Here is a 27,221-nt window from a genome sequence, read left to right as displayed (position 1 = left end):
TGGGGAGGGGCCAAGTGATCATGGGGAAGAGGAGGAACTTGGATTCCAAGTTAAGGAGTTTGGACTTCATTTAACAAGCATTATGGAGTCATCCTAAATTTGTTTTTTAAAAATAGTTTTTTGAGGCCTGATTCACTTAGTGTACAGTTGACCTATTTAAAGTGTTCAGTCAATGATTTTTAGTATATTCACAGGTATGTGCAGCCATCACCACAATTTCAAACATTTTCATCACCTCGGAAAGAACTCTCTGTTTAGCTGTCACTCCCCACCTGTCCTTCCCTCACCGCCCTGCTCTAAGCAATGACTAATCTACTTTCTGTCTCTATAGTTGTGCCTGTCTGGACATTTCATAGGAAGTCATGTAGCATATGATCTTTTTGTTTTAACAGTTTTATCTATTTTTGAGAGACAGAGAAACACAAGAGCGTGAGTAGGGGAGGGGCAGAGAGGGAGACACAGAATCTGAAGCAGGCTCCAGGCTCTGAGCTGTCAGCACAGAGCCCGATGCGGGGCTTAAACTTACAAACCGTGAGATCATGACCTGAGCCAAAGTTGGACACTTAACTGACTGGAGCTACCCAGGTGCCCTAGTATATGGGTTTTTTTAATTGGCTTCTTTCACTTAGCATGTTTTTAAGGTTAGTCTGTGTTGTAGCATGGCTCAGTATTTCATTCCTTTTAATGGCCAAATAATATTCCATTGTATGGATATACCACATTTTGTTAATCCATTCATTCACTGATGGGCATTTGGGTTGTTTCCACCTTCTGGCTGTTATGAATAAGGCTGCTATGAACATCCATGTGGAGGTTTTTATATGGATATTTCTCTTGGTTATATACATAGGAAAGGAATTGCTGGGTCATATGATAACTATGTTTAGCCTTTCGAGGAACTGCCAGACTGTTTTCCAATGTTGCAGCACCATTTTGCAACCCTTCCAGCAGTGTACAGGCATACTAAAGAGGTAACTAAAGCGGTTCCAGACCACTGCAATGAAGCAAGTATCACAACAAAATGAGTCAAATGAATTTGTTGGTTTCCCCACATGTATAGAAGGGGAAAAATAGTGGGGGAGAGGGAGGGAGGCAAACCATGAGAGACTCTTGAATGCTGAGAACAAACTGAGGGCTGTTGGGGGTGGGGGGGTGGGGGGAGACGGGCATGGAGGAGGGCACTTGTGGAGATGAGCACTGGGTGTTATATGGAAACCGACTTGACAATCAACTATTTTTTTAAGTTATTTTATTTTTTTTACAAATAGTTTATTGTATTTTTTAAAAAAAAGCTATGTTTAAGCTATGCCATAGTCTATTAAGTGTGCAATACCATTATGTCTAAAAATACAATGTTTGTACATTAATTTGGGGTGCCTGGGTAACTTGGTTAAGTGGCTGACTCTTGATATCTGCTCAGATCGTGATCTCACAGTTTGTGGGCTTAAGCCCCGTGTTGGGCTCTGTACTCAAAGCGTGTACCGTGCCTTGGATCCTCTGTCTCCCTCTCTCTGCCCCTTCCCCACTTGCACTCTCTCAAAAATAAATGAATGTCAGAAAAATAAAAATAAAATACATTAGGGGCGCCTGGGTGGCTTAGTCATTTAAGCATCTGACACTTGGTTAGATCAACCACCGTGTCAGGCTCTGTGCTGGATGGGGAGCCTGCTTAAACTTCTCTCTTCGTCCCTCTCCCTCTGCCCCTCCCCTGCTCATGCTTTCTCACTCAAGAAAAAAAATACTTTATTGCTAAAAATGCTAACCATCTGAGCTGTAATATTTCTGCTGGTGGAGGGTCTTGCCTAGATATTGATGGCTGCTGACTGATCAGCGTGGTGGTTGCTGAAGGCTGGGGTGGCCATGGCAGTTTTCTTAAAATAAGACAGCAATGGAGTTTGCTACATTGATGGACTCTTCCTTTCACAAATGATTTCTCTGTAGCACTTGATGCAGTGTGATGGCATTTTCCCCACAGTAGAACTTCTATAAAAATTGGAGGCAGTCCTCTCAAACCCTACTGCTGCTTTATCAACTAAACTGATGGAATATTCTAAATCCTTTGTTGTCTTTTCAACAGTCTTCACAGCATCTTCTCCAGGAGTAGATTCTATCTCAAGAAACCACTTTCTTTGCTCATCTGTAAGAAGGAACTCTCACCTGTTCAGGTTTTATCATGAGATTGCAAAAATCCAGTGCCATTTCCCGGCTTCACTTAGGATTCTAGTTCTCTTGTTACTCTTTCCCCCACATCTGCAGTTACTTCCTCCACTGAAGGCTTGAACCCCTCAAAGTCATCCATGACAGTTGGAATCAGTGTTTTCCAAACTCCTGTTAATGATGGTATTCTGACCTCTTCCCATGAATCACGAATGTTCTTAATGGGATCTGGGATGGTGAATCCTTTCTGGAAGGTTTTCAGTTTGCTGAGATCCATCAGAGGAATCTGTATCTGTGGCAGCTATATGGCCTTCTGAAATGTATTTCTTAAATAATAAGACTGGAAATTCAAAATGACTCCTTGATCCATAGGCTGCAGAATGGATGTTGCATTAGCAGGCATGAAAACAACATCGATTGCACAGTTCCATCAGCGCTCTTGGGTGACCAGATGCATTGTCAAGGAGCAGTAATATTTTGAGAGGAATCTTTTTTTTTCTGAGCACTGGGTCTCAAACGTAGGCTTAAAATATTCAGCAAACCATGTTGTGAACAGATGTGCTGTCATCTAAGCTTGTGTTGTTCCATTTATAGAGCACAGGCAGAGGAGACTTAGCATAATTCTTTTTTTCATATTTTTGACAGAAAGCAGGGTGTGGGGAGGGAGAGACAGAGGATCTGAAGCAGGCTCCACGCCGACAGCACAGAGCCTGATGCGGGGCTCAAATTCATGAACCGTGAGATCATTACCTGAGCCAAAGTTGAACACGTAACCAACTGAGCCACGCAGGCACCCCTAGAATAATTCTTATATGCCCTAGGAGTTTTGGCATGGTATGAGCATTGACTTCAACTTAAGGCATTAGTTTCAACCATCCATAGCCAGCTTCATTAGCACTTAATAAGAAAGTCAACCTGTTCTTTGAAGCTAGGTATTGACTTTTCCTCTCAAGCTATGAAAGTCCTAGATGGCATCTTCTTCCAGTAAAAGTCTGTTTCATTTGCATCGAAAAGCTGTTGTTTAGTGTAGCCACCTTCACTATCTGTCTTAGCTAGATCTTCTGGAGAACTTGCTGCAGCTTCTACATTAGCACATGCTGCTTTACCTTGAACTTTTACATTTCGTGGAGGATGGTTTCTTTCTTTAAACCTCATGAGCCAACGTCTGCTAGCTCCAGACTTTCCTTCTGAAGCTTCCTCACCTCTCTCAGCTTTTATAGAATTGAAGAGAGTGAGGGCCTTGCTCCGGATTAGGCTTTAGCTTAAGGTAATGTGGTGGCTGATTTGATCTTCTGTCCAGACCGCTAAAGCTTTCTCTCCATATCGGCCAAAAGCCGTTTCGCTTTCTTACCATTCATGTGTTCACTGGAGTAGCACTTTTCATTTCCTTCAAGAATGTTTCCTTTGCAATCACAGCTTGGCTGTTTGGCTCAAGCGGCCCAGCTTTCAACATACTTTCCTTACTAGGTTTAATCATTTCTAGCTTTTCATTTAGCGCGAGAGACATGTGACTCTCCCTTTCACTTAAATACTTAGAGGCCACTGTAGGGTTATTAATTGGCCTGATGTCACGATTGTTATGTCCCTGGGGGATAAGGAGGCTCAAGTAGAGGGTGAGAGATGAGGTGGGGGACAGTCAGTCAGTAGAGCAGACAGAATACCTATATGTATTAAGTTCACTGTCTAATGTGAGTGCAGTGTGTGACGCCTGGAAACAATTACAGTTTAACATCAAAGATCACTGATCACAGGGGCACCTGGGTGGCCCGCTTGGTTAATAAGCACCTGACTCTTGATTTCGGCTCAGGTCATGATCTCGTGGTTTGTGCGTTTGAGCCCTGCATTGGAGTCTATGCTAACAGTGTGAAGCTTGCCTGGGATTCTCTCTCTCCCTCTCTCTCTGTCCCTCCCTCACTTGCATGCTCACTTGCTATCTCAAAAATAAATAAACTAAAAAAATTAAAAAAAGAATAAGAACCTAATAATAATGTACGAATTAAAGTAAAGGAGGAAAGACACTAGAGATCTGGAGATCAGATAGGGAATTGTTATAGCATCTCAAGAAAATGATAGGGACTAAACTAGGAAAAGATCGTGAGGACATGAGGACATTAGAAAGGTTAAAGTGTCAACATGACAGCACTTGGATAACAGTACTTTTTTCCCCTCTACTTTGTGTTTTAAAATTATTTTTCATTTACAAATTTTTAAAGATATTATAGAAGATACCCGTATAGCCTTTACTCAGCTTTCCTAATGTTAACAGCTTGCGTAATCATGGTAAAACTATTAAACCTGAGAAACTATCATGGCTGCTATGAACTATAGATTTTATTTGGATTTTACCAGTTTTTTCACAAATGTCCTCTTACTGTCCCAGGATCCAATATAGGATCCCACATGGTATTTAGTTGTCATGTCTTCTTAGTCTTTTCCATCCATGACAGTTCCTCATCCTGTCTTTCATTACCTTGACGATTTGAGGAGCACTGCTATGTTACTTTGTAAGGTGTCAATTTAGCTGTAGCTGATTTCTTTTCAGGCTTAGATTTGGGCAGTTTGGACAAAAACAGTGCAGAAGTGATATTGTATCCTTCTTGTGCATTATATCAGGGGGTACATGATGATATGTCTTATTAACCGTGGTCATTTGGTTAGGATGGTGTCTGCCAGATTTCTCCACTATGAAGTTTCTATTTTTCCTTTGTAATTAACAAGTAGCTTGCATGCAAAAGTAATACTTACATTACTAATCACAGTAACTATCAGTGGTTCTTGCCTGTATCAGTTTTTGCTACAGTGTTTACCTAATGTTGATTTCCTTTTCCCCTCATTCCTTCTGCCTTTGTCAGTTGGAATTCTGGAGTTGGAGGAGAGGTCTTTTCTATCATATTCTTCAAGCAAGAAGGAAGTGGTTAGGGAAAGAAGATGGCATATCCAGATTTAAGCATGTTAAGTCTCAGGTACCTGTGTGACATGTAGATGGAAATATCCAGAAAGCATTTGGTATCTGCACAGAAACAAAAGTTGAGGTCAATTATTGGAGGCATGCACTATTATGCTTTTCCATTAAAAAGTTTTTTAATGTTTATTTTTGAGAGAGAAAGAAAAAGAGAGAGTGCACGCACAAGTGGGGGAGGGCCAGAGAAAGAGGGAGACACAGAATCCGAAGCAGGCTCCAGGCTCTGAGCTGTCAGCAGAGCCCGATGCAGAGCTCAAACCCATGAACTGCAATATCATGACCTGAGCCCAAGTGAGTCACCTAGGTGCCGTATGCCTTTCTGTTTTAGAATGCAGAACCCAGGGTTCAGGGTGGAAACCCAAGGCATAGTGGGAAATACCAGTGGCAAGGCAGTGTGCAGCAACATTGCTGAGGGTCTTCATTACCCTATAAACAACTTTGGACTTTGTTCAGTGGCTCATCAATGCCAATTTAAGATTTAGCAAGAGGGAATGATTGAGGGGCACTTGGGTGGCTCAGTCAGTTAAAGTGTCTGACTTAGGCTCAGGTCATAATCTCATGGTGTGAGTTCGAGCTCCATGCAGACGCTGATGGTGTGGGATCTGCTTGGGATTCTCTCACTCCCTTCCCTCTCTTTCTGCCCCGCCCAATGCGTGCATGCACATGCTTTCTTTCTCTATCTCAAAAATAAATAAATAAATAAGGAGGGAAAGATTGATAATTAGATCCTAGTTCAAAATCTATAGCACTGTATGCAGCAATTGAGAGCTATTTAATACCCCAAATTAAGTAAAATCTAAGTATCTAATGAGTTCTACAGGCTATTGGAAAAAAAAGAGAGAGGTGTTATCTGTAGTTACTGAAGCGGGCTTTGTGGAGGAAATAGAACTTGCCATGGGCTTGGATGGAATTTGCAGTGAGAGAAGAGACAGGGCATCCAAGAAGGATGCTGCTATCAATAGCTTGTACTTATTTTTATTTCCTTACAGTGTGTGCCAGGCACTGAACTAAGCGCTTCAAGCATTCAGTCCTGACCTCTACCCCATGAGATAGCCGTGTCGTAATCCCCATCTGACAGATGAAGATACCGAGCCTAGAGTAGTTAAGAATTCTCTGCTTGTAGGCAGCTGGAGAAGGGAAGCCAGGTAATATATCAGAATGTTATTTGCACATGTGAAAATTTGCAAGGATTAGAACAAGCGAAGTTAGAGAAATTGGAAATTCAACCTGAGCTGTTGTCGATGTAGCTCACAGTAGGGACGGAGTTTCCATTGAGATCAGAATAATTATAGCTATTATGTATGGAGTGCTAGCTATGTGCTAGGCATTGTGCCAAGAGTGTGGCTTGCTTGACCTCATTTGATCCTCTCCGAAACCTCGTGAGACATGGATACTATTTTGATCCCTAATTTAGCAGTGGGAATTCCTCCAGTTTCTTGCCCAGGTGCACCGTGCTGGTGAGTTGCAGAGCCAGCATGTGGACCCAAGTTTGTTTTGACCCTAAAGCCCATAGTCTGAACCACTTGGCAGTGCTACCTGTGTCGTATTTCCACCCTCTTAATAGGGATGAATTTGCCAACGGGACCAGAAAACGTGGTGTTTATGAGCCCTGGATAGTGCTGGGGTGTGGACACTACAAAATATGCCTTTGTGACTCTCCTTATTTGATACCTCAGTGGTTGACCAACCCCATTCTCTTTTAGGGTATAATTCAAGCAGGATACAATCTGGTCTTTGAAGTCTGGAAACCATTCTGGTTTTATGACCTTATAACCTTATTAATCCACTTTATGTTGATTCGAAAGCCCAACTCTTTTAGGAACTTTATTTCTCCTTTGTCTAAATATCTGGAGGAAGGCTCTCTTTTTTGTAAGCTCCTTATACTGACAAAAATGGTCATTTCTCAGAAAAAGGTAAACAGAAGGAATTAATGGAAGGAAAGTGGGTGGGCATTTAACTAAAGGCTTCATTGAGAAAATGATGCTCCATTTTGTATTTGAAGGATAAATAGGGGTTAGCCAGGAAAGAAAAGGTGAGAAGGTCATTCTGGAAGATTGAATCATATTACTGGTGGAGATTGAGATTTTAAAAATAAAGTGATGAAAATATTAGGAAAACAGTAGGTGGACTCTTCTGTAATCCCAGGATTGTAAGACTTTTAAACATCACATCAAGGACAGAAGCCATAAAGGAAATGAAAAATACGTCTGATTACATAAAGATAAAAAAACTTCTGTACATCAAAAAACTAACATTAGCAAAGCTACAACACTGACAACCTGGATGAAATATTTTCAATAAATACGAAATAATCTGTATAAAATGTCATTAAAACATAAACAGCTCTTACAACCCAGTAAGGAAAAAAACATACCAGTTGTAAAATAGGCAGAGGCCACAGATGGTCACATCCGCAAAGAAGAAATACGGCTGTCCAAAAAACATGTTAGAAAATAGCTGAACGTTTCTTGTCATTTGAGACATGCTATTTAAAGCAATAAGGTGTATGTGTGTATTATCGGGGGGGGGGGATAATTTTCTTTCCATCCTTCTAGGTTCTTGGATGAGACCGCCCCCACCATAATAAAAGACTGATTAACAGAAGAAAAATGAATGGAAGTTTAATAGCATGTATATGTACCTCCTACATATATGAGAGAGACCCAGCGAAATTGAGTAACTCCCTGAAATGGCCCAAGCCACCACCTTAAATCCCATCCATGGGTTAGAGACAAACTGAAAGATGTTTGGTGGTGGGGCTTGTGTAGGGCAGAAGGTCAGTTATGGGAGGAGACCAGGAAGAGCATGGTAATCAAGGGTAAGGTCATTATGCAGGTTGTGGTCAGAGTCTTCTCCATTGATAAGACTTTCTAGAGTCTGAATCATGCTCCTTTTCCTGGTACAGAGGGGGAGTCATTCTTACAAATGGAGATTTCCCTTATAAATGTTCATGTCTCCTATGGAAGGGTAACTTCTATTCAGTTTTCTGAGCTTCTCCTTTGTCTGCTGGCTTTTTTTTTTTTTTAAATAACCAGCTAAAATCATCCTTATGCCAAAGAGACATATTTCAGGGTGGCCAATTCTGCTCCCATTCCGTGTTTTGCCTTTTAAACAGGTTGCAGCAGAAACACATTCTCATATGTTGCCAGTGGGAGTATAAATTCAAAGAAATGTTCTAGAAGGCCGTTTAGAATTATAGGTTAAAAGCTTTAAAATGTATATTCCCATTGAAGGCCTAGAAATTCTCCTTGTACAGATGTAGACTAAGTAAATAGTAAAGGATCTGAAAATTTAGACATAACACATGCCGTAGGAGGAGATTGGTTGAATAAATTGCAGATCTATATAATTGAATCAAATGAAGCTCTTAGACAACGAGGATGTAGAAGCGTGTTTATTGACATGGAGTGTGTTCAGAGTATAGTTTGACACAAAGCCTGAGGCTTCCAGGCTGGAAAGGTAGACAGGGTCCAGAGCAGAGAAAGTCATGCCTGCCATGCTAAGTAGCTTAGGCTTTTTCTGTAGGTACTGGCAAGTCATTGAAGGATTTTATTTTATTTTTTAAATATTTTTTTAAGTTTCTTTATTTTGAGGGAGAAAGAGATAGCGTGAGTTGGGCAGGGGCAGAGAGAGAGAGAGAGAGAGAGAGAGGGAGAGAGAAAGAGAATCCCAAGTAGGCTCCCTGCTGCCAGCACAGCATGATGAGGGGCTTGAACTCATGAAACTGCGAGACCATGACCTGAACCAAAACCAGGAGTCTGATGTGTAACCGACTGAGCCACCGACGTGCCCCTGAAGGATTTAATATGGCGGGTCAGAGTGGTGTTTTAGGTAGATCTTTCTTCCAGCAGTGTGCCTGCAATGTGAGAGACCAGTGAAGAGTTTACCTCAGTGGTCCAGGGAGCGAGGATGAGGATCCAAGAGTATGATAATTAGTAAATAGAGCCTAGAACAGACTTTGGGCAGTCAGAGGAATGGACCTTCCCAGTGGTGGATAAGTGTTATAGGTGCTGGGAAATCGCTAAATATTTATTATGTACCATCATAGGATCAATGGAGGCGGAATCAGGAGAATAAGAGCCCTCTCTCACTGTTTCCCTTTCATTTAGTTTACCCCCCTTCTTCACTGCTTTACATGGCGAGTCCCTCATTTACGGCGACCGGCCCTTCTTCCCATTTACATTGCCAGTGTACTCACACCTCTTCCTGTGAACAAAAACTAATCTTCGTTAGGTGTTAGGAAAGTGGGGGTTTATCAGACCTAATGCTGGGGTGAAGCAGTTGAGGGGAGGCTGGACAGTAATGCCAATGAACTTCGGGCTGGTGTACCTGTGGGAACGGGAACAGGTAGGTAGGACAAGTGATATCTGAGAGGTGCTTTGGGTGGGGAAGGTGGGAACCTGGACCCAGAGCTACTCAGAGGTAGAGGGTGAACGAGGACAGCTTGCCTAGGTTGAATAATTTTCAAAGAGCAGAAATGACACATTTTCATTGTTAAAGAACAAAAGTCAGCAGGGTAAGTTTGAGGATCGAATTGGCTTTATTAAGAGATCCATGAATCAGGCAGCATCCCATCTAGCAAGGGAGGGGAGTTGTACAGAATGGTTGGTTTTATAGCAAGTGGGGTGAAGCACGGAGGTTATTAGCAAAGGGGAAAAAAAGAGAAGAAAGCATTGTTTCAGGCAAGATCACCTTCCCTTAGGGGGAAGGGCAGAGAGTCTTTATTAGGTGGATTATTGGGTCATCTTCCTTTGGGGAATAAAGTATCTAGTTGGTATGGACCAGAAAAATTCCAGATGATTGGCTTAACATTCTACTAGGGAAGCTGCAACTGCCCGTAAGCCTTGGTTTGCTATCCTGGGGGTGAGTGACTCTACCTTGGGCCTCTGGCTTTCTTTTTATCGCTGGGAGGAAGAGCCTTGGAGTAGTACAGGGAGCTTTCCTGGGAAATCTGAGAGGGTATGGTTTTGAATGGAACCCATGCATTTTTTTTTCTCCAGAAAAAGACTTCAGTTTTATAAGGATCCAAGGAGAAGGGGTGCCTGGGTGGCTCAGTCAGTTAAAGTGTCTGACTCTTGGTCGCGGCTCAGGTCATGGTCTCACAGTTCATGAGTTCCAGCCCTGAGTCCAGCTCTACGCTGGCAGTGTGGAGCCTGCTTGAGATTCTCTGTGTCTCCCTTTCTCTCTGCCCCTCCCCTACTTGCTCTCTGTTTCTGTCCCTGTCCCACTCTCTCTTTCTCTCAACAATAAATAAATACACTTAAAAAAAAGGATCCAAGAAGTATCAGAACCCAGCAGACCTAGTTCTGAGTGAGGTGGGGTGGAGATAAGGTGAGCACATCTTTAGGAAATGCTGAACTCTGAAACCCATTTGTGTAAACATAACTTGCTGCCTGGTTAGGTTGTGTTTGGAGATGCCTTACCTTTCGGTGACTGCATCTTGTGAGCTGTGTGGTGGTACAGGTGTGGGGCCATTGGGGTGACTCCCTGTGTTCTATTGGGTCAAGTAACTGTTGGTTGGGAAACTCATTTAGGGTCAAAACTAGATTGATTAGCTGCCTCTAGTGGAATTAGACCCATCATTGGGTTGCGACTGGAGGCCTCCCTCCCTTTAGTAGGCTTCTGGGCTTTTGGCACAGGGCAGTCATGAATCCGAACCAGTCAAATGGAGCAGTTAGAGGGAAATCTGCCCCAGTAATCTGCTCATCTGTTCTTGGCTGTGGGAAAACTAGGAGTTAACTGTGGGGCCCAGTGTTGTATTTTTGCTTCTCTGTTGAGCATGTTGGCATGAAGTATCTTAGCTATTCCAGAAACTCAGGAAGGCTTCTATCATGGCTCTTAGGGGACTCCAGAAGTATTGAGGACCTTTTCAAGGTGGCTGGGGGCTCCTATCTGCTCTCTGTATACTATATATTGTGAGTGTAGTTTTTGATGGGTTCAGTGCTGGGTAACTGTGTGCAAACCTCCATCTCAGTCCCTTGCTTAAGATGAGTAGCTTTGCTGCAGGGTAAGTGGTAGAGAATACCAGCTTTCACTCTTTCTTGGACTGCTACTGAAGGGTGGAGTGGGGAGTAGGGATAAATTAATGTTTGGATGATTGAAACTCAAAACTGACAGTCCTTATCTCAAATCATTCGGGTCAGATGTATTTCAGAAGTTAGAAATTTCTGGATTTCAGAAAGGAAACACAGGGGTACCTGGCTGACTCAGTCCATAGAGCATGCAACTCTTGATCCTGGGATCATGAGACCAAGCCCCACAGTGGATTTACTTGAAAAAAATTAGAAAAGCAATACAGTGAGTGGGGAGTATTTTACGTCTACCTTCAGTGGGATCTATGGTAGCACCTCATAATCAGAAGATATTATTTTTATGGAAGTCATATGAATGCTCAGCATAAATGGTATAAAGAAAGTCTATAAATAGTCTCAAATCCACTCAAGTTATACTTGCTACCAAATTAGCTTTGAAAAAAACATCTGACTTGATTTTTAGAGCCCTTTGGGTTTGGTGATTGCTGATGAAGTATTATGGACCCGTAATTGTCATTGGTTTTGCACTTTTATTCAAACTGATCCACAGGGGGAAAGGCCCCTTCTTGGTGGATTTCCTTGGCTGGGTTCTCTGCTCAGGTATTTTGTGGGTGATGGATTCCTGGCCACATCCTTTTTAAGACCCTTTCTCTTTTCTTCTTTTCTCTTCCTTCTGGTAGGGATTCAAGCAGGTATGTTTCTTTGTAGTGACTTTTCTTATAGTGCTGTTTACTTCTAAATGTAGATTTCAAGAGAACCAAAGAGCCAAATGCTAAAGTATATACACATGGCAAAGCCAAACAAATGCATAATGCAGATAACCTTTTTTAATACATGCTCACAACAAGATAGGGACACAGATCCATTACTTTGCAAACCACACCATTAAATCACTGTAGAGGAAGGAACTCCACAAACGTGTGTTTCTCTCTTTCATCAATCCTTAGTCCTGCTCAATGTCTCTGATTCCTGTAGTAGTCCAGGACAAGGTCAAATAGTCATCTTATCTGGTTGCCATGAGTGGTTGAATCTCCCCGGGGCATTTGTTAAACACACAGATTCCTGGAGTCCCAGACTTTTGGAGTCTGCATTCCTAATGGGGCAGCCAGGAATCTGCATAGGGGTTTCTTTGTCCCTCTTGAGAACCAGTGCTTTGATGAAGGTCAAACTGTCACGGATGCAGTTTTTCTATAACTCAGGCCTAGGTCAAATCAAGTAGCATGGGACTGATTAGTCTCTTAGAAGGATAAGGTTCTTTAAAAAAATTTTTTTTTAATCTTTATTGTTGAGAGAGAGGGACAAAGCATGAATGGGGAGGGATGGCAGAGAGAGAGGGAGACACAGAATCCATAACAGGCTCTGGGGTCTGAGCTGTCAGGGTTCGAACTTATGAGCCATGAGATCTTGACCTGAGCCAACGTTGGAAGCTTAACGAACTGAGCCACCCAGGTACCCCGGATGAGGTTCTTTTTTGTTTGGTTTGCCCGGGGAGGGGATTAGAAGAGTAGAACTCCCTGGTTAGAAAGAAGCCAGTCAAATGTGGGGCAGAAAAATAACTTTCCCTCTACCACTCTAGGCTCTTGGCTGTGACTACCCCCTCCCTCCTCCCCTCCCTCCATCACATAATAAAAGACCGATTAGCAGGAGAAAAACAAATGGAGGTTTAATAGCATGTATACCCTCCTGTATACATGGGAGAGACCCAAGAAAATGGAGTAACTCCCTGAAATGGCCCAAGCCACCATCTTAAATCCCATCCATGGGTTAGAGACAAACTGAAAGATGTTGGGTGGTGGGGCTTGTGTAGGGCAGAAGGTCAGTTATGGGAGGAGACCAGGAAGAGCATGGTAATCAAGGGTAAGGTCATTATGCAGGTTGTGGTCAGAGTCGTCTCCATTGATAAGACTTTCTAGAGTCTGAATCATGCTCCTTTTCCTGGTACAGAGGGGGAGTCATTCTTACAAATGGAGATTTCCCTTATAAATGTACATGTCTCCTATGGAAGGGTAAACTTCTCACTTTTCAGAGCTTTTCCTATGTCTTCTGTTTCTTAAAAAAAAATAACCAACTTAAAATCATCCTTATGCCAAAGAGACATATTTCAGGGTGGCAAAATTTGTTCCCCTTCAAAATCAGAGAGGTTTAGAGCCTGGGGGTGACAACATTGGTAGAGTGGCCAGGTAGAATACAGGAGACACAGTTAGATTTGAATTTTTCAGGTAAACAATGAATAATGTGTTTATATAAGTATATCGCAAATATTTCATGGAACATACTTACACAAAAACATTATTCATTGTTTATCTGAAATTCAAGTTTAACTTGGCCTCCCGTATTTTTTATTTGCTAAATCTAGCTGTGCTGGGTATTGATTAGTCTACCTTCCTCCGTGGGAGGCAAACCAGATGGCATTTTTGTATTTTGTCCCATTCATAGAATATATTTTTGTTTGTCCTGGGTTAAAAGCTTCTCAGACTGACTACTATATCATGTAGTAGTTGATATAGAGTTGAAAAATTGAGTCTTCTAGAGGTCAAGAGCAAGTGTTCTAGAGGCTAAAAGGGCCTAAGAAAGACTTTGCCCATCTTACCCCAAGCATTCCCTCACTCTCTGTCTCTCTTCCTTTCCCCAAGTCTAACACACACACACACACACACACACACACACACACACCCCTATCCACACACCCAGATGCCTGTGCAAACAGAAATATGTTTGGAAGACCACCTGCTTGCCTAAGTTTTTATATTGCGTTTTTTATGTTAGAGTTTGGTTATTTATTGGTACTGTTAATCACCATTATTACTGTTATTATTGAACTAACATTTTCTAACTGTGTACAATATTCCTCCTGATAACCATCCCTAATTCTTTTTTACTTGCAGATCTTTCTCTTGGCCTGCCCTCCGTGTCCTGGAGCTATCGTTGTATTCAAGTAAGGGACGATTGTTTTTTGCTCTGTTGCCATTGCTATTCAGAACATTCTGTCTGTTTCATAACAAAGGGTGATGAGCACATCACTGGAAACATCTTGGGCCTGCACCACTTTGTCTGGGGGCTTCCTAAGGGACAAAAGTCTACATGGCCCAATGAAACACGGAAATCTTATGTGGAGAGACTTGGCTTTTGCCAGGCCCTGACAAGTCCTTTTTAGCGAGTGTTTGAGGTGGTAGTTTATGGCCAAGGCCTGCTCGCTTGGAAGGTTGCTGGCTTCCTACAGTTTCTCTTGAGAGCATGCTGGGGCCAGACAGCTTCCCTCCTCTCAGGAATCATTGTACTTTGGTCCAGCTGCTCCACTGAGAATATGGTCCTTCACTTGGAAGGCCTTTGTTCGTATGTTTCCGTGTGTTTTTGTTTTTTTTTCTTAAAAGTGCAAATTAAAGTGAGGAGAGAAAAATATCACCTTATACAAGTACTGACTTTCTTAAAAATAGCAAGCTTTGAATTCATTAAAGTTTATTATAGGCAAATCATGTTTATCCAAAGGCAAATTTGCTTCGGTGAAATTCTCAGGAGTCCCGGAACCTGCCTTTTAACCGCGAGTTGTGACCATCTCACTTATCAAGCCTTTTATTGGAGTTGCTAATGAGAAGCTAAATCAACTGCATTAATTTCATCTCTTTCCTCCTTCTCTGGCCCCCATTTTGGAGCTATTCCCGAGCAGTGAAATGGCCACAGGCCAGAGGGAGGAGACAGGAAATAAGGGGCCCAGCAGATCCTTGGGTAATTGAGAGTAGTGTAAATGGCTTTCTGATTTACTTAAGTCGTTAATGTGTTAGGTAGGGGGAAATATACCCCATTTACTGCTTCAAACAGCTCATTGGAATAGCCACTTAGTCTCTTGCCTTAGGTGAGTAGCTTTCTGCTGGATAGGGCAAATGGATCCTGATTTCTTGTATCCTAAATGGGAGGCTATTTAGCCCTGTTTGCCTCCCTTGATTTCCCAAAATGAGCTCAATTTTTCAGTGTAATGTTTTGAAAGTAACATTTATTGGTTTTATTTCATTATTATTAAAGTAACAATTCTCATTTTAGAAAATACAGAGACACGTAAAGAAGAAAATAGGCATCACACTTAATCTACCACCAAGAAATAATTTTGGTTACTGCATTTTTTTTTTAAATGAGCAGACATCATATTTAGGATTCTTACTATATCTTTTCTAAATTTAATTCAATTTGTATATACATGTATACATATGAAAATACATAAACATGATTGCTAGATTTCTTTTTTTTTTTTTTTTTAAATGTTTTTTATTTATTTCTAGGAGAGAGAGAGAGACAGCGTGAGCGGGGGAGGGTCAGAGAGAGAGGGAGACACAGACTGAAACAGGCTCCAGGCTCCGAGCTGGCAGTCAGCACAGGGCCCGACGCGGGGCTCGAACCCACGAACTGCGAGATCATGACCTAAGCGAAAGTCGGACGCTTAACCGACTAAGCCACCCAGGCGCCCCAAAGCTAGATTTCTTTTTTTAAATAGGCGTTCTTTTTTCCTTCTTTGTTTTCTTTATTTTGTTTGGATCCTACCTCTACCTTTCCACACCCACATATTACCTAACCAGTATATATCCTTCTGTATTTTTTCCTTGCTCATAGGTATGTACACACGCACACACGCACACACACATGCACACACATGCATGCCGATACACAGGGGTTTTGTAATGTTTTGCTGTTGTTCATTGATTGTTTTACAAAAATAGAATCTTCTGTATACTGTAATCTTGCTTTTTCACTCAGCGATATCTCATGGGAATATATCAAAATTTATTGGTATACCTTATTCTTTTACAAAGCTGCCAAATATTTCATGGGTATACAACTTACGTAGGCAGCCATTCGTCTTCATTTTTTAAAAAATTTTATTTTTAAGTAATCCCTACACCCTCTATTGGGCTGGAACCTACTATCTCGAAATCAAGAGTTTCGTGCTCCATCGACCTGGCCAGCCAGGCACCTGCAGCAATTCTTCTGTTAATGAATGTTTACATTTGTTCTTTCTAGGATGCTGCCACTATAATCAATGCTGAAATCAACATCATTTTGCATATGCACTTATATACTGATGCTTCTAATTTATATTCATACACACACATGAATGTTTACAAATAAACATACATATTTATGTTAATAGACCTTTCCATTCTGATATATAAAAACAGGCTGTTATAATTCACTTTTTCCCTTTTATATGTAATACATGAGATTATTATTTTCTTCATACCTGTGCCAGCATAAGGTGTTATGACTCTTTTATAATTTTGACAACTTAATGGATGTGTTTCCTTAACTACTAATGAATTTCAGTATTATCTCATATTTTTTTATCCAGTTAAATTTGCTCTTTAAATTGTCTGTTCATACCATCTGCCCATTTCTTATGGGTTGTTTAGATTTTTCTTCATTTGTAAGACTTATTTGTATATTTTCTATATTGGCCCTTTGCCTATCGGCATCATTATAGATACCTTTTTCAGATCTATATGTACTGACTTGGCTGATAGGATATTTTTCTATGTGATTTGTTTTACATTTTTGCATACTCAAATATTATTGTAGCTTCTGGGTTCCCAGCCTTGGTTAAGATGATTTTCTTGAAGATGGCTAGGTAGTGGTACTAGCATGATATATTACATAATCCCTACTTTCCTCTGTGAACTGAACTGCCATTTTTGTCACCTCCTAAACTTTCATATACAAGGATCTATTCATGGACTCTTTATTTCATGTAGCTGTCTACTCAAATCATGTTGATTTGATTACTTAAATGATTTTGTTGATTTGTTAGTGTAAAAAAATTTTTTTTCTTGGCTATTCATTGCCGTTTTTTTTCTTACATGTAAATTTTAAGATCACTTTTATTCAACACTCTCCATCAGCCCTATTTAGATTCTAATTAGAATTGCATTAAACGTATGTTTCAGTTTTGTGAGAATTGATGTTCGAAAATTATGTAGGTATTTTCATCGAAGAAATGGTATTTCTTTCTATCTGTTCAGATCTCATTTTATGCCTTTCTTCATACATTTATTCCTAAAGAATTAATAGCTTTTCTGTCCCTGACGAGTTGAAGAATGTTCTCCTTTCCATTCCTAACTGCTTCTTGCTAGAAGAAGGTTGTTGATTTGAGCAATAGTTCTAAGATCTAGCCATCCTACCAGATTCTCTTGTTAGTTTTGGTAAAATTGATTTTCATTTTATGTGGTCTCTGCAGTGGTTATACCAGCTATTTACTTTGGTTATTGCTTTTCCTTGAAACTCAGAGTTAAATAAAAATTGTGCTGGTGGGCAGCTGTGTGTAAAACTGATCTTTTTTTAAAATTTTAATGTTTATTTTATTCTTGAGAGAGAGAGAGAGAGAGAGAGAGAGAGAGAAAGCGAGCAGGGGAGGGGCAGAAGGAGACACAGAGTCTGAGGCAGGCTCCAGCCTCTGAGCTGTCAGCACAGAGCCGGATGCGGGGCTCAAACTCAAGAACCGCAAGATTATGATGAACCGCGAGATCATGACCTGAGCTAAAGTTAGCTGTTTAACCGACTGAGCCACTCAGGCACCCCTGTAAAACTGATCTTAAATGGAGATGCTCTCTATGTTTCTCCCTGTTTGCTGTTAGTGTATGTTAGTCTATTGCCTGTAAATGCCGCATTAACTTAGAGAATTTCCAAGTAAACAGTTCCTGCATTTTATCAAATGCTTTTTCTTTTAATTTTAAATTTATTATTATTATTATTATATTTTTGTCATTTTTTAATATTTATTTATTTTTGAGAGAGAGAGAGCGAGCAAGTAAGCATGCAATTGGGAAGGGGCAGAGAGAGAGGGAGACACAGAATATGAAGCAGTCTCCAGGCTCCCAGCTGTCAGTACAGAGCTGATGTGGGGCTTGAACACATGAACTATGAGACATGACCTGATCTGAAGTCAGATGCTTAACTGAGTGAGCCACCCAGTCTCCCCTCTTATAATTTTACAAAATGTTTATTTAGTTTTGAGAGAGAGAGAGAGAGCGCTTGTGTGTGCATGCCTGTAAGTGGGGAAGGGTGAGAGAGAGAGATACAGGGATACAGAGGATCCAAAGTGGGCTCTGTGCTAACAGTGCAACTCATGAACTGCATGAGATCATGATCTGAGCTGAAGTCAGATGGTCAACTGACTGAGCCACCCAGGTGCCCCTCAAATGCTTTTTCTATGTCTGTTGAGTATGGGTTTCTTTTTCATTTAAGTTTTTGATACAATGCCCTATGTTCATAAATATTCTGGTTCTGAACTACTGTTAACATGCTGAAGTAAGTCCTGCTGCTCATACTATATTATTTTGCTCCATTTCTGGATTTAATTTGTCAATCCTTTATTTACTATTTTTATTTTATTTTATTATTTATTTTTGAGTCAAAGACACGAGCAAGGGAGGGGCAGAGAAAGAGGGAGACACAGAATCTGAACCAGGGTCCAGGCTCTGAGCTGTCAGCACAGAGCCCCATGTGGGGCTAGAACTCATGGACTGTGAGATCATGACCTGAGCCGAAATTGGACACTCAACTGACTGAGCCACCCAGACGCTCCTGTCAATCCTTTATTTAGAAGCCTTGTCTCAGTATTCATAAGCAAGATGGGAATCATTTTTGGGGATTCTGTTCATCAGCAGTAAGGATTAAAATTGAATTGCAGTGTACTTCTCTTTTTGTCTGGCCTGGAACAATGTAATTACCCTTAGAAATTACTTGTTTTAAAATTTTTTTACTTTTTAAAATTCTTTTTCTTCTCTTTTTTTTCTATTTTCTTGTTGGTTTAGAAATTATTATTTTTTTAAAGGTCAGGTAAAACTCAGGGCACCTGGGTGACCCAGTCAGTTGAGCATCCAACTTTGGCTCAGGTCATGAATTCACAGTTCACGGGTTTGAGCCTCGCATTGGGCTCTATGCAGACAGCTCAGAGCCCGGAACCTGCTTTGCAATCTGTGCCTCCCTCTCTCTCTGTTCCTCCCCCGCTTGCTCCCTGTCTCTCTCGCATGCATGCCTAAATAAATAAAGATCTAAAAAGAAATTAAAAAAAAAGGGTCAGTTAAAACTCAACTGTGAAGCCCATCTGGTCCTAGTGTCTTTTTTTGTTGGCACACCCTTCACCACCTTTCCAGTGTCTTCTATGGTAATTCACCTAGTCACATCTTTTTGGTCAGTTTTGTTCATTTGTCTTTTACTGGAAAGTTACTCATTTCTTCTGAGTTTTCAGATTTGTTGCCACAAATTTAGTGAAACATATAACACCCTCCTATTTTTGATAGTTTTAAAAACTATCTCCTCATCTGTAATCCTGTCTTCTTTCTTGGGTTTAATCTTGTCTGTTTTTGTGTTTTCATTGTTTAGAGTTTAGTCAGATTAGTAAGTACTTTGTTTTTGGTTGCTTTGTAGAACCAGGTTTTAGATGTAGTTTACACACACACACACACACACACACACACACACACACACATACACACGGTAAAAAGATGTGTATTCCTTTAGTTTTTACCTTCTTTAATTGTTTTCTATTCAGCTTTGTTTACTTAATATCATGTTTCCCCATTTTATTACAATCTCATCCATATATTTTAAAATTAAACTTTTATATTTTGAGATGATTGTATAATATAATAAATATCATATCATAATATAGATGCAGTTGTAAGAAAAATGGTGAGATCCTATCTACCTTTCACCTAGTTTCTTCCAGTGGTAACCTCTTGCAAAACTGTGGTACATTATGACACCCACAATATTTGGTACAGTTGAGGTTCAGGACAGTTTTATCACCATGAGGATCTTTCCTATTGCTCTTTTCTTAAAAATTCTTGTAATGTTTATTTATATTTGAGAGAGAGAGATAACAGAGTGAGAGGGGGGAGGGGCAGAGAGAGAGGTGGATAACAGAATCTGAAGCAGACTCCAGGCTTTGAGCTGTCAGCACAGAGCCCCGTATGGGGTCTGAACTCATGGACTGTGAGACCATGACCTGAGCCGAAGTTGGACACTTAACTGACTGAGCCACTCAGGCGCCCCTACTTTTGCCCTTTTATAGCCATAGCCAGTACTCTCCCACCTATACCTTGTCCCTGACCCCTGACAGCTAATCTGTTCTCCATGTCCAAATGTTTGTTATTTCAAGAATACTATATTATCTTTGGCTTTTTTTTTTTTTTTTTTTACTTATAATTCCCTGCAGATCCATCCAAGTTTTTATTATGTGCATAGTTTTTCTTGGGTGCATATTATTTTCTTGGGTGCATATTCCATTGTATGGAAGTACTATATACAGTGTGAGGTTACAAATCAGTATTTTGGAAAATAGTTCTTTTTAAAATTTTGTTTTAATGTTTATTTATTTTTGAGAGAGAGACAGAGCATGAGCAGGGGAGGGACAGAGAGAGAGGGAGACACAGAATCCGAGGCAGGCTCCAGCCTCTGCACTGTCAGCACAGAGCCCGACAGGGGGCTTAAATCCACAAACTGTGAGATCATGACCTGAGTCAAAGTCAGACATTTAACTGACTGAGCCACCCAGGCACCCCAATAGTTCTTTTTGAAAAAGATGTTTATTATTTTTGAGAGAGAGCACAACTTGGGGAGGGCAGAGAGAGAAAGAGACAGACATACAGGCAGACACAGACAATCTCATCTAATCCTTCACATAATGCGGTGAGATAGGGACTATGTTATTCACACTACAAGTCAAGCAGATCTTAGGTAGCATGGCTGACATTACAGAGTGGAAAACCAGGATTCCCATTCTTCCTTTCCTGCAAATGCTCATAATCAGGCTTACCGTGTGCCTAGGCATGGTAGGAAACACTTAACGTGGATGATCTCATTTAATTCATCCAGCAAACTTTCGTGGGTAGTGTGGGTAGTACAGATAGTATCCCCAATTACATTAAGAAAACAGAGGTTCAGGAAGTTGAAGTCACTTAAGTGGCTTGTAAGTGGTACAGGTGGGATTTGATCCAGTGTGTCTCTGACTCCAGCACCAAGGCTTTTCATCACCACCTTATGTTGCTTCAGTGAATATTTTCTGCTATCCTATTATTAAGGAGTTAAAACCATGAAATCATCCTAGTTAAAATTCCACAAATCTCCATGGACAGAAGGGCACCACTGTGGTCTTGATGCCAGCATGTTCTGTAGGTTTCATTGACTAGCACTATATACCCAACTCTTGTTTTTTTTGTATAGGCCCTTGGCTTTCCCAGCCAAGCATGAGTTTGTCTGCTTCCCAGCTAAGCAAGGGCTGGCATGTTCTTCTTGGAGGCATGCCCGGACACTGCAGGAAAAGGGTAAGGGGTAGCCAGCAAGCCACACGCCCCATGCTGGGCAGAGGTTGGCAATTCTCTTTGGGGTGGAGAAGGGGCAGGCTCCTCCACAGGGTTCCAATGGTGTACTTGACAAGAGGGAATGGCGGTTCCCCAGTGTTCTGGCTGGGTCTCAGAGTGCTTCATTTATGTGCCCCTCTGTGGACTTGTGACTTGCTAAGTCTGCAGCCAAGGAGGCTTCCTCACCAGAAAGCATGTATGCAGAGTCTGGAGCTGAGGCGAGAAGGGGTTTGTATCTGGCTCACCACCACCGCAAGCTCGGGCATGGTAATCTTTTGATATCCACTATCTATTACTCCTAGAATTCCAGCCTGGCAGCGTTTGGCTTCTGAAGGCTTCTTCTCCTTTCTATTCTTGGCTCCTCGTTTCCGTGGATGCTCATATTGCGGCAACCAGAATCGCTTGTTGTGTTGTGTGTACTTGCAGTGCTGTTCTGTGTCTCTTTGAATCTGAGCCATTTTCTTTTTACTCGTCTGGCTGTTGTGAGTGGTTCTTTCCTGAAGAGCCATATCCCAGTACCTTCAGTATCCAAGCCACGGAATTCTTCCTCTCAATCGGGTTTTAGTAAAACCACCATAGTCTTAGAGACCGCTTTGTGCTGACGATCCTGCTACTAACTTCAAAAAAGTACCTGTCTCAATTACCTTGATTGTACATCTCCAGTCCCATAATATGAACCAGCCTGCCTCACGGGTTCTTAATTAATTAGTTAATTCATCAATCTCTCTTGAAATTAATTAATTGAAGTATTATTAGCATATGATTTTGGGTATATGGCACAGTGATACAACAATTATATATATGATAAAATGCTCATCGGAGTAAGTGAGTTACCATCTGTCACCATACAAAGTCATTATAATATTATTGACTGTATTACCTCTGCTGTACTTTTCATCCCTGTATCTTATATTTATTTTACAACTGCAAGTTTGTACCTCTTAAGCCCCTTCACATATCTTGCCAACCCCCTACCTTCTTCCACTCTGGCAACCACCGGTATGTTCTTTGTGTGTATGAGTCAGTTTCTGATTTTTTTTCAGGTTTCTTTACGTTTTTTTTTTTTTAGATTTCATATGTAAGAGCAATCATACGGTAATTGTCTTTTTCTGACTTATTTCACTTAGCATAATACCCTCTAGGTCCATCTAAGTTGTCACCAGTGGCAAGATTTCTTTCTTTTTGATGGCTGAGTAATATTCTGTTGTGTATCTATAGCACATCTTCTCTATCTGTTCATCTGTGGATGGATCACAGGGTCTTCATACATAAGATCCCCTTTTGCAAAGCTACGAGAGAAGGGGGGTCGTGTTCCAGTGTAGCTGGGTGCTCCCCAGTTCTCCCCCTCATCTTCTTGATGGCTCCTGGTTTTCTTTCTCCTTGCCACTTTCCTCCATTTTTTCCCTTCAAATTTCATTATGGAAAATTCCAAACCTATACATATCATGCCTGTTACTCATTATATATTTTAATCTGTGAATTGCCACTCTGTGTTCTCTGCCCAGTTATTACACAGGGGTGTTTCCCTTCTCATTGATTTGCGTGTGGCATCCATATATAGAGTATTAATCCTTTATCACCTGTGCAGGAAACGTTCTTACCAGATTATCTTCTGACTTGTTGATGAGATGCTTTTGATGTACAGTTGACATTTCTTTGGACACATTGATGGGTTTCCAAACTGCCTTCAGGCCATGGTGATTTCTTCCAGTGTTTTTATGCCCGAAAATCTTTCCCCCCCTCAAAGATCAGATGGGCAATCTGGGTTTTTAATTGTTTTGAAAAATATCTAGCTGTCAGTTCATTTAAAATTCATTTTGTGAATAGCATTTGGTAGGGCTATAATTTATATTTTTCCTCAAATTGTCATCTTTTGAAGTTATTCAACTGTTGAATAACTGTTTCCCTATGGTTATTGCTGTTGCATACTTAAGTTTCTTATGCGTGCTAGGATTCGTTTTGGGGGCTTGTTGTGTTATTCCATTGATGTCTCTGTTGGATACTTAAACATTTTATTATCTTTAATCTTTTTATGTTTATTTTTGAGAGTGAGAGACAGAGTGTGAGCAGAGGAGGAGCAGAGAGAGAGGGAGTCACAGCATCTGAAGCAGGCTCCTGGCTCTGAGCTGTCAGCACAGAGTCCGAAGTGGGGCTTGAACTCACGAACTGTGAAATCATGACCTGAGCGGAAGTCAGACACTAAACCACCTGAGCCACCCAGAGGCCCCAGGTCCTTTACCATTTCAATACTCTTGTGTTTGCAACAGCCATCAGGCCAGATTTCTCTTTGCCATTGTTCATAGCCTATTACTTTACTCGCGCTTTTTTTCTTAGCTAGTCTGAACCATTTTTCCTTTCAAATGAACTCAGGATGTTTTTTGTGAGATTCTCCTTCAAATTCTATTTATTTTGATTGGAGTGACTTGAAGCCTAAAATTTCATTAACATCACTATGATACAGTCTGTCCAGATAGGAAAACACGTGGTACAGTAGTTCATGTCGCCAAGCTTTCTTTTATGTTCTTTAAAGGTGTGTGCATGCGTATCCCACGTATTTCTCACCAGAGTCATTCCTGGACAGTTTGTAGTTTATGACGTAATTTGTTTATTGTATTTTCAAAGTAGTTCTTACTGGTACATAGGAAAGATTTCGATTATACATGTTTATTTTGTATTTGGCCACTGTGCTTCACTATTTTAATAGATTTTTTGTTGTTTCACTTGGGTTATTTTGGAAATTAATGGTATCAATGCCCAGATGGTAATCCTGTCTCTTTTTATTTAAAGTTTATTTATTTATTTCAGAGAGAGAGAGTTGGAGAGAGTGCGTGCAAGGAGGGGCTGAGGGAGAGAGGAGAGAGAGAGAGAGAGAGAGAGAGAGAGAGAGAGAGAGAGAGAGAGAGAGAATCTCAAGCAGGCTCTATGCTGTTAGTGAAAGCCTGACGTGGGGCTTGATCTCATGAACTGTGAGATCATAAACAGAGCTGAACTCAAGAGTCATATGCTCAATCCGATTAAGCCACCCATATGCTCCCTTTATCTCCTTTTAAAGAACAAAACTCACCCCCCCTTTTCAAGCCTCATTATATTGCCTAGAACTTGTAAGACAATGTTAAATAATAGTGGTACTGGCCGCTTTTCTTTCCCTGCTTCTGATTTTAATGAAGATGTTTCTAGTGTTTAACTGTTGCCTTGGATGGTGGTTATTGGTTTAGATTAGATGTCCTTTATAATGTTAAGGAATTCTCTTAATTCTTAAGTTACCAAGTTTTTTTTTTTTTTTTTTTAAATCAGGAATTGTTGCTTAATGTGGCTAACTTAATGGTTTTTAAGAATCTGTTGAGGGGATGGGGTGCCTGGGTGGCTCAGTCGGTTAAGGGTACGACTTTGGCTCAGGTCATGATTTCATGGTTCGTGGGTTCGAGCCCCACGTTACAGCTCAGAGCCTGGAGCCTGTTTCAGATTCTGTGTCTTCTCTCTGTCTCTGCTCCTCCCCTGCTTGTGTTCTGTCTCTCTCTCTCTCTCTCTCTCAAAAATGAATAAACATTAAAAAAAAAAAAAGAATCTGTTGAGGGTTGCCTGAGTGGCTCAGTCGGTTAAGCGTCTGACTTTGGCTCGGGTCATGATCTCGCGGTTAGTGGGTTTGAGCCCTGTGTTGGGCTCTGTGCTGACAGCCAGCTCAGAGCCTGGAGCCTGTTTTGGATTCTGTGTCTTCCTCTTTCTCTGACCCTCCCCTGCTCATGCTGTCTCTTTCTCTCTCTCTCTCTCTCTCTCAGAAATAAATAAAACATTTAAAAAAAAAGAATCTGTTGAGAGGTTGATTTGGGTTTTCTCCTTCGATCTCCCCATTTGGTATGTTAAATGAGCAGATTTCATAATAACAACCTTTGTTGGATTTCTGAGGTCACCTTTCCTTTTCCTCTGCATACATGGCATCCATACTATGAATTTCATTGCTTTTTCTCTTTGCTATCTTCAGTGTGATATTTAATTCTGCTGCTAGGATCTTAATTTCTTTCTAATTCTTCCTTACTTTGCTAATTTCTCTTTTCTCCCCAGTTTGTTGTCTTTCCTTATCAATATTTTTTAAAGTAATCTCTACTCCCAATGTGGGGCTTGAACTCATGACCCCAGGATTAAGAGTTACATGCTCTAGTGACTGAGCCAGCCAGGCACCCATTCTTTTCAGTATGTTTTATTCTGATGGCATTCTAGACCCACTCTGGAGAGTCCATGTTTTCTCCTTTTCTACTGAGGATGCAGTTTTGTAAAATACTTCTTCTGGCTCAGACACTAAATTGAGACTTTTGTGCTTCCTCCAAGACTTCAGAATGATATGCCCTTCTGCTGCCAGTGGCTTTCAGAGGAACCATGCTGTTTCTTGGGCAAGTTTATGCTTATTCAGAGGATTTATAGGGGTGCCTGGGTGGCTCCATTGGTGAAGCGTCTGACTCTTTGTTTTAGCTCAAGTCATGATCTCACAGTCTGTGAGTTCGATCCCCATGTCAGGCTCCACGCTGACAGCATGGAGCCTGCTTGGGATTCTCTGTCTCTCTCATTGCCCCTCCCCTGCTCACTCTATCTCCCTTTTTTCTCAAGTAAACATTAAAAAAACAAAGGAGAATTTATTTTTTATTTTGCGCAAGATAGCATCTGTGGATTGCCTTTGGCTATTCTCATGTCCTCTTTGGTATTGGATAGAACCCCTTCTCAGGTCCTCTCTTGGTGGCAGGTAGATGTACAAAGCTTCGAGCCTGTTTGCCCGTGAGTATCAGCTTCATCTAGTGGGTTCTACTGGACCTGTGCTCAATCATTTACCCCGTCACTACATTCTTTTGTAACAGCATGTGAAAAACTGCCGCCTCCCACACGCATCACCCCCTGAGTTTTACTTGGGCAGACTCTTACTCCCAGGACATGGTGTGCAAGCCCCAATGCCATCATGTCAGGCCTTTTGATTTCAAGGAGTGGCAGTGAGCCTCCAAATGCGTGTAGAACAGTTTGGGGAGTTGTCGATTCCTTGGCAAGCAGTACTCCTCTAGTGGAGGCGTGACTGCCCAGTTTGCTGGTTAGGAGATGAACTCTTCTATTTCTAAGCCATGAGGCCGAAATTGGCAGGACTCAGTGTGTTCCTATTTTGTTTCAGGTTTTGGCTGCGTGCATCGGCCACACAGATTTTTTTTTCTCATTTATCATTGGTGGAGATTGGAGATTTCTTCCAGATTCTCATAATGAGATGACTCTCAGACTAATGTTTCAGTGATTTGGGGGTCTTTTCTCTTTTTTCTGTCTTAGGAATTTTAGTGGAAAGCTGGAAGAGACTATGTTACTGGCTATTAGCCAAGTGCTATTTTAAACTAGAAATTCAGTGTATATTTTAGTTTAGAGCAGAGGTTGGCAATCTTTTTCTGTAATGGGCCAGATAAATATTTTGAATTTTGTGGTCCACATGACCTATGTTTTAACTACATAACTTTTAGTAGCATGAAAGCAGCATAGACAATTACCTATTGTAATTGAGTGGGGTTGGCTGTGTTCCAGTAAAACTTTATTTACAAAAAATAGGACGACCAGATGAAAACATTCTGGAGCTGGTTGGAAGTGATGGTTGTATAACAATATAAATGTATGTAATGTCACTGAACTGTATATTTAAAAATGGTTGGGGTGCCTGGGTAGCTCAGTCGGTTAAGCGTGCGACTTTGGCTCAGGCCATGATCTCACAGT

General features: G+C 41.1%; 1 protein-coding gene across 5 annotated transcripts in view; it reads left to right on the top strand.

Moving 5' to 3' along the window:
* TMEM164 (transmembrane protein 164) overlaps nt 1-27,221 on the top strand; it is a 175,456-nt gene that overhangs the window by 54,084 nt on the left and 94,151 nt on the right. For 4 of the 5 annotated variants that reach the window (XM_039233525.1, XM_039233521.1, XM_039233520.1 and 1 more), the window contains one exon: nt 14,037-14,086. The exons of the other annotated variant lie outside the window; for it this stretch is intronic. Coding sequence is in view for 3 of the 4 variants with exons in the window: in XM_039233521.1 (XP_039089452.1) it covers nt 14,037-14,086 (50 nt within the window). In the remaining variant the exon portion in view is untranslated. The remainder of the gene's footprint in view (nt 1-14,036; nt 14,087-27,221) is intronic. 5 annotated transcript variants of the gene reach the window in all.

The sequence above is a fragment of the Hyaena hyaena genome, unplaced genomic scaffold (assembly GCF_003009895.1).
Source record: "Hyaena hyaena isolate Hyena2069 unplaced genomic scaffold, ASM300989v1 scaffold_77, whole genome shotgun sequence".
Classification (NCBI taxonomy): domain Eukaryota; kingdom Metazoa; phylum Chordata; class Mammalia; order Carnivora; family Hyaenidae; genus Hyaena; species Hyaena hyaena.
Note: the sequence above shows the minus strand (reverse complement) of the source record. Positions and strands in the feature narration are given on the sequence as shown.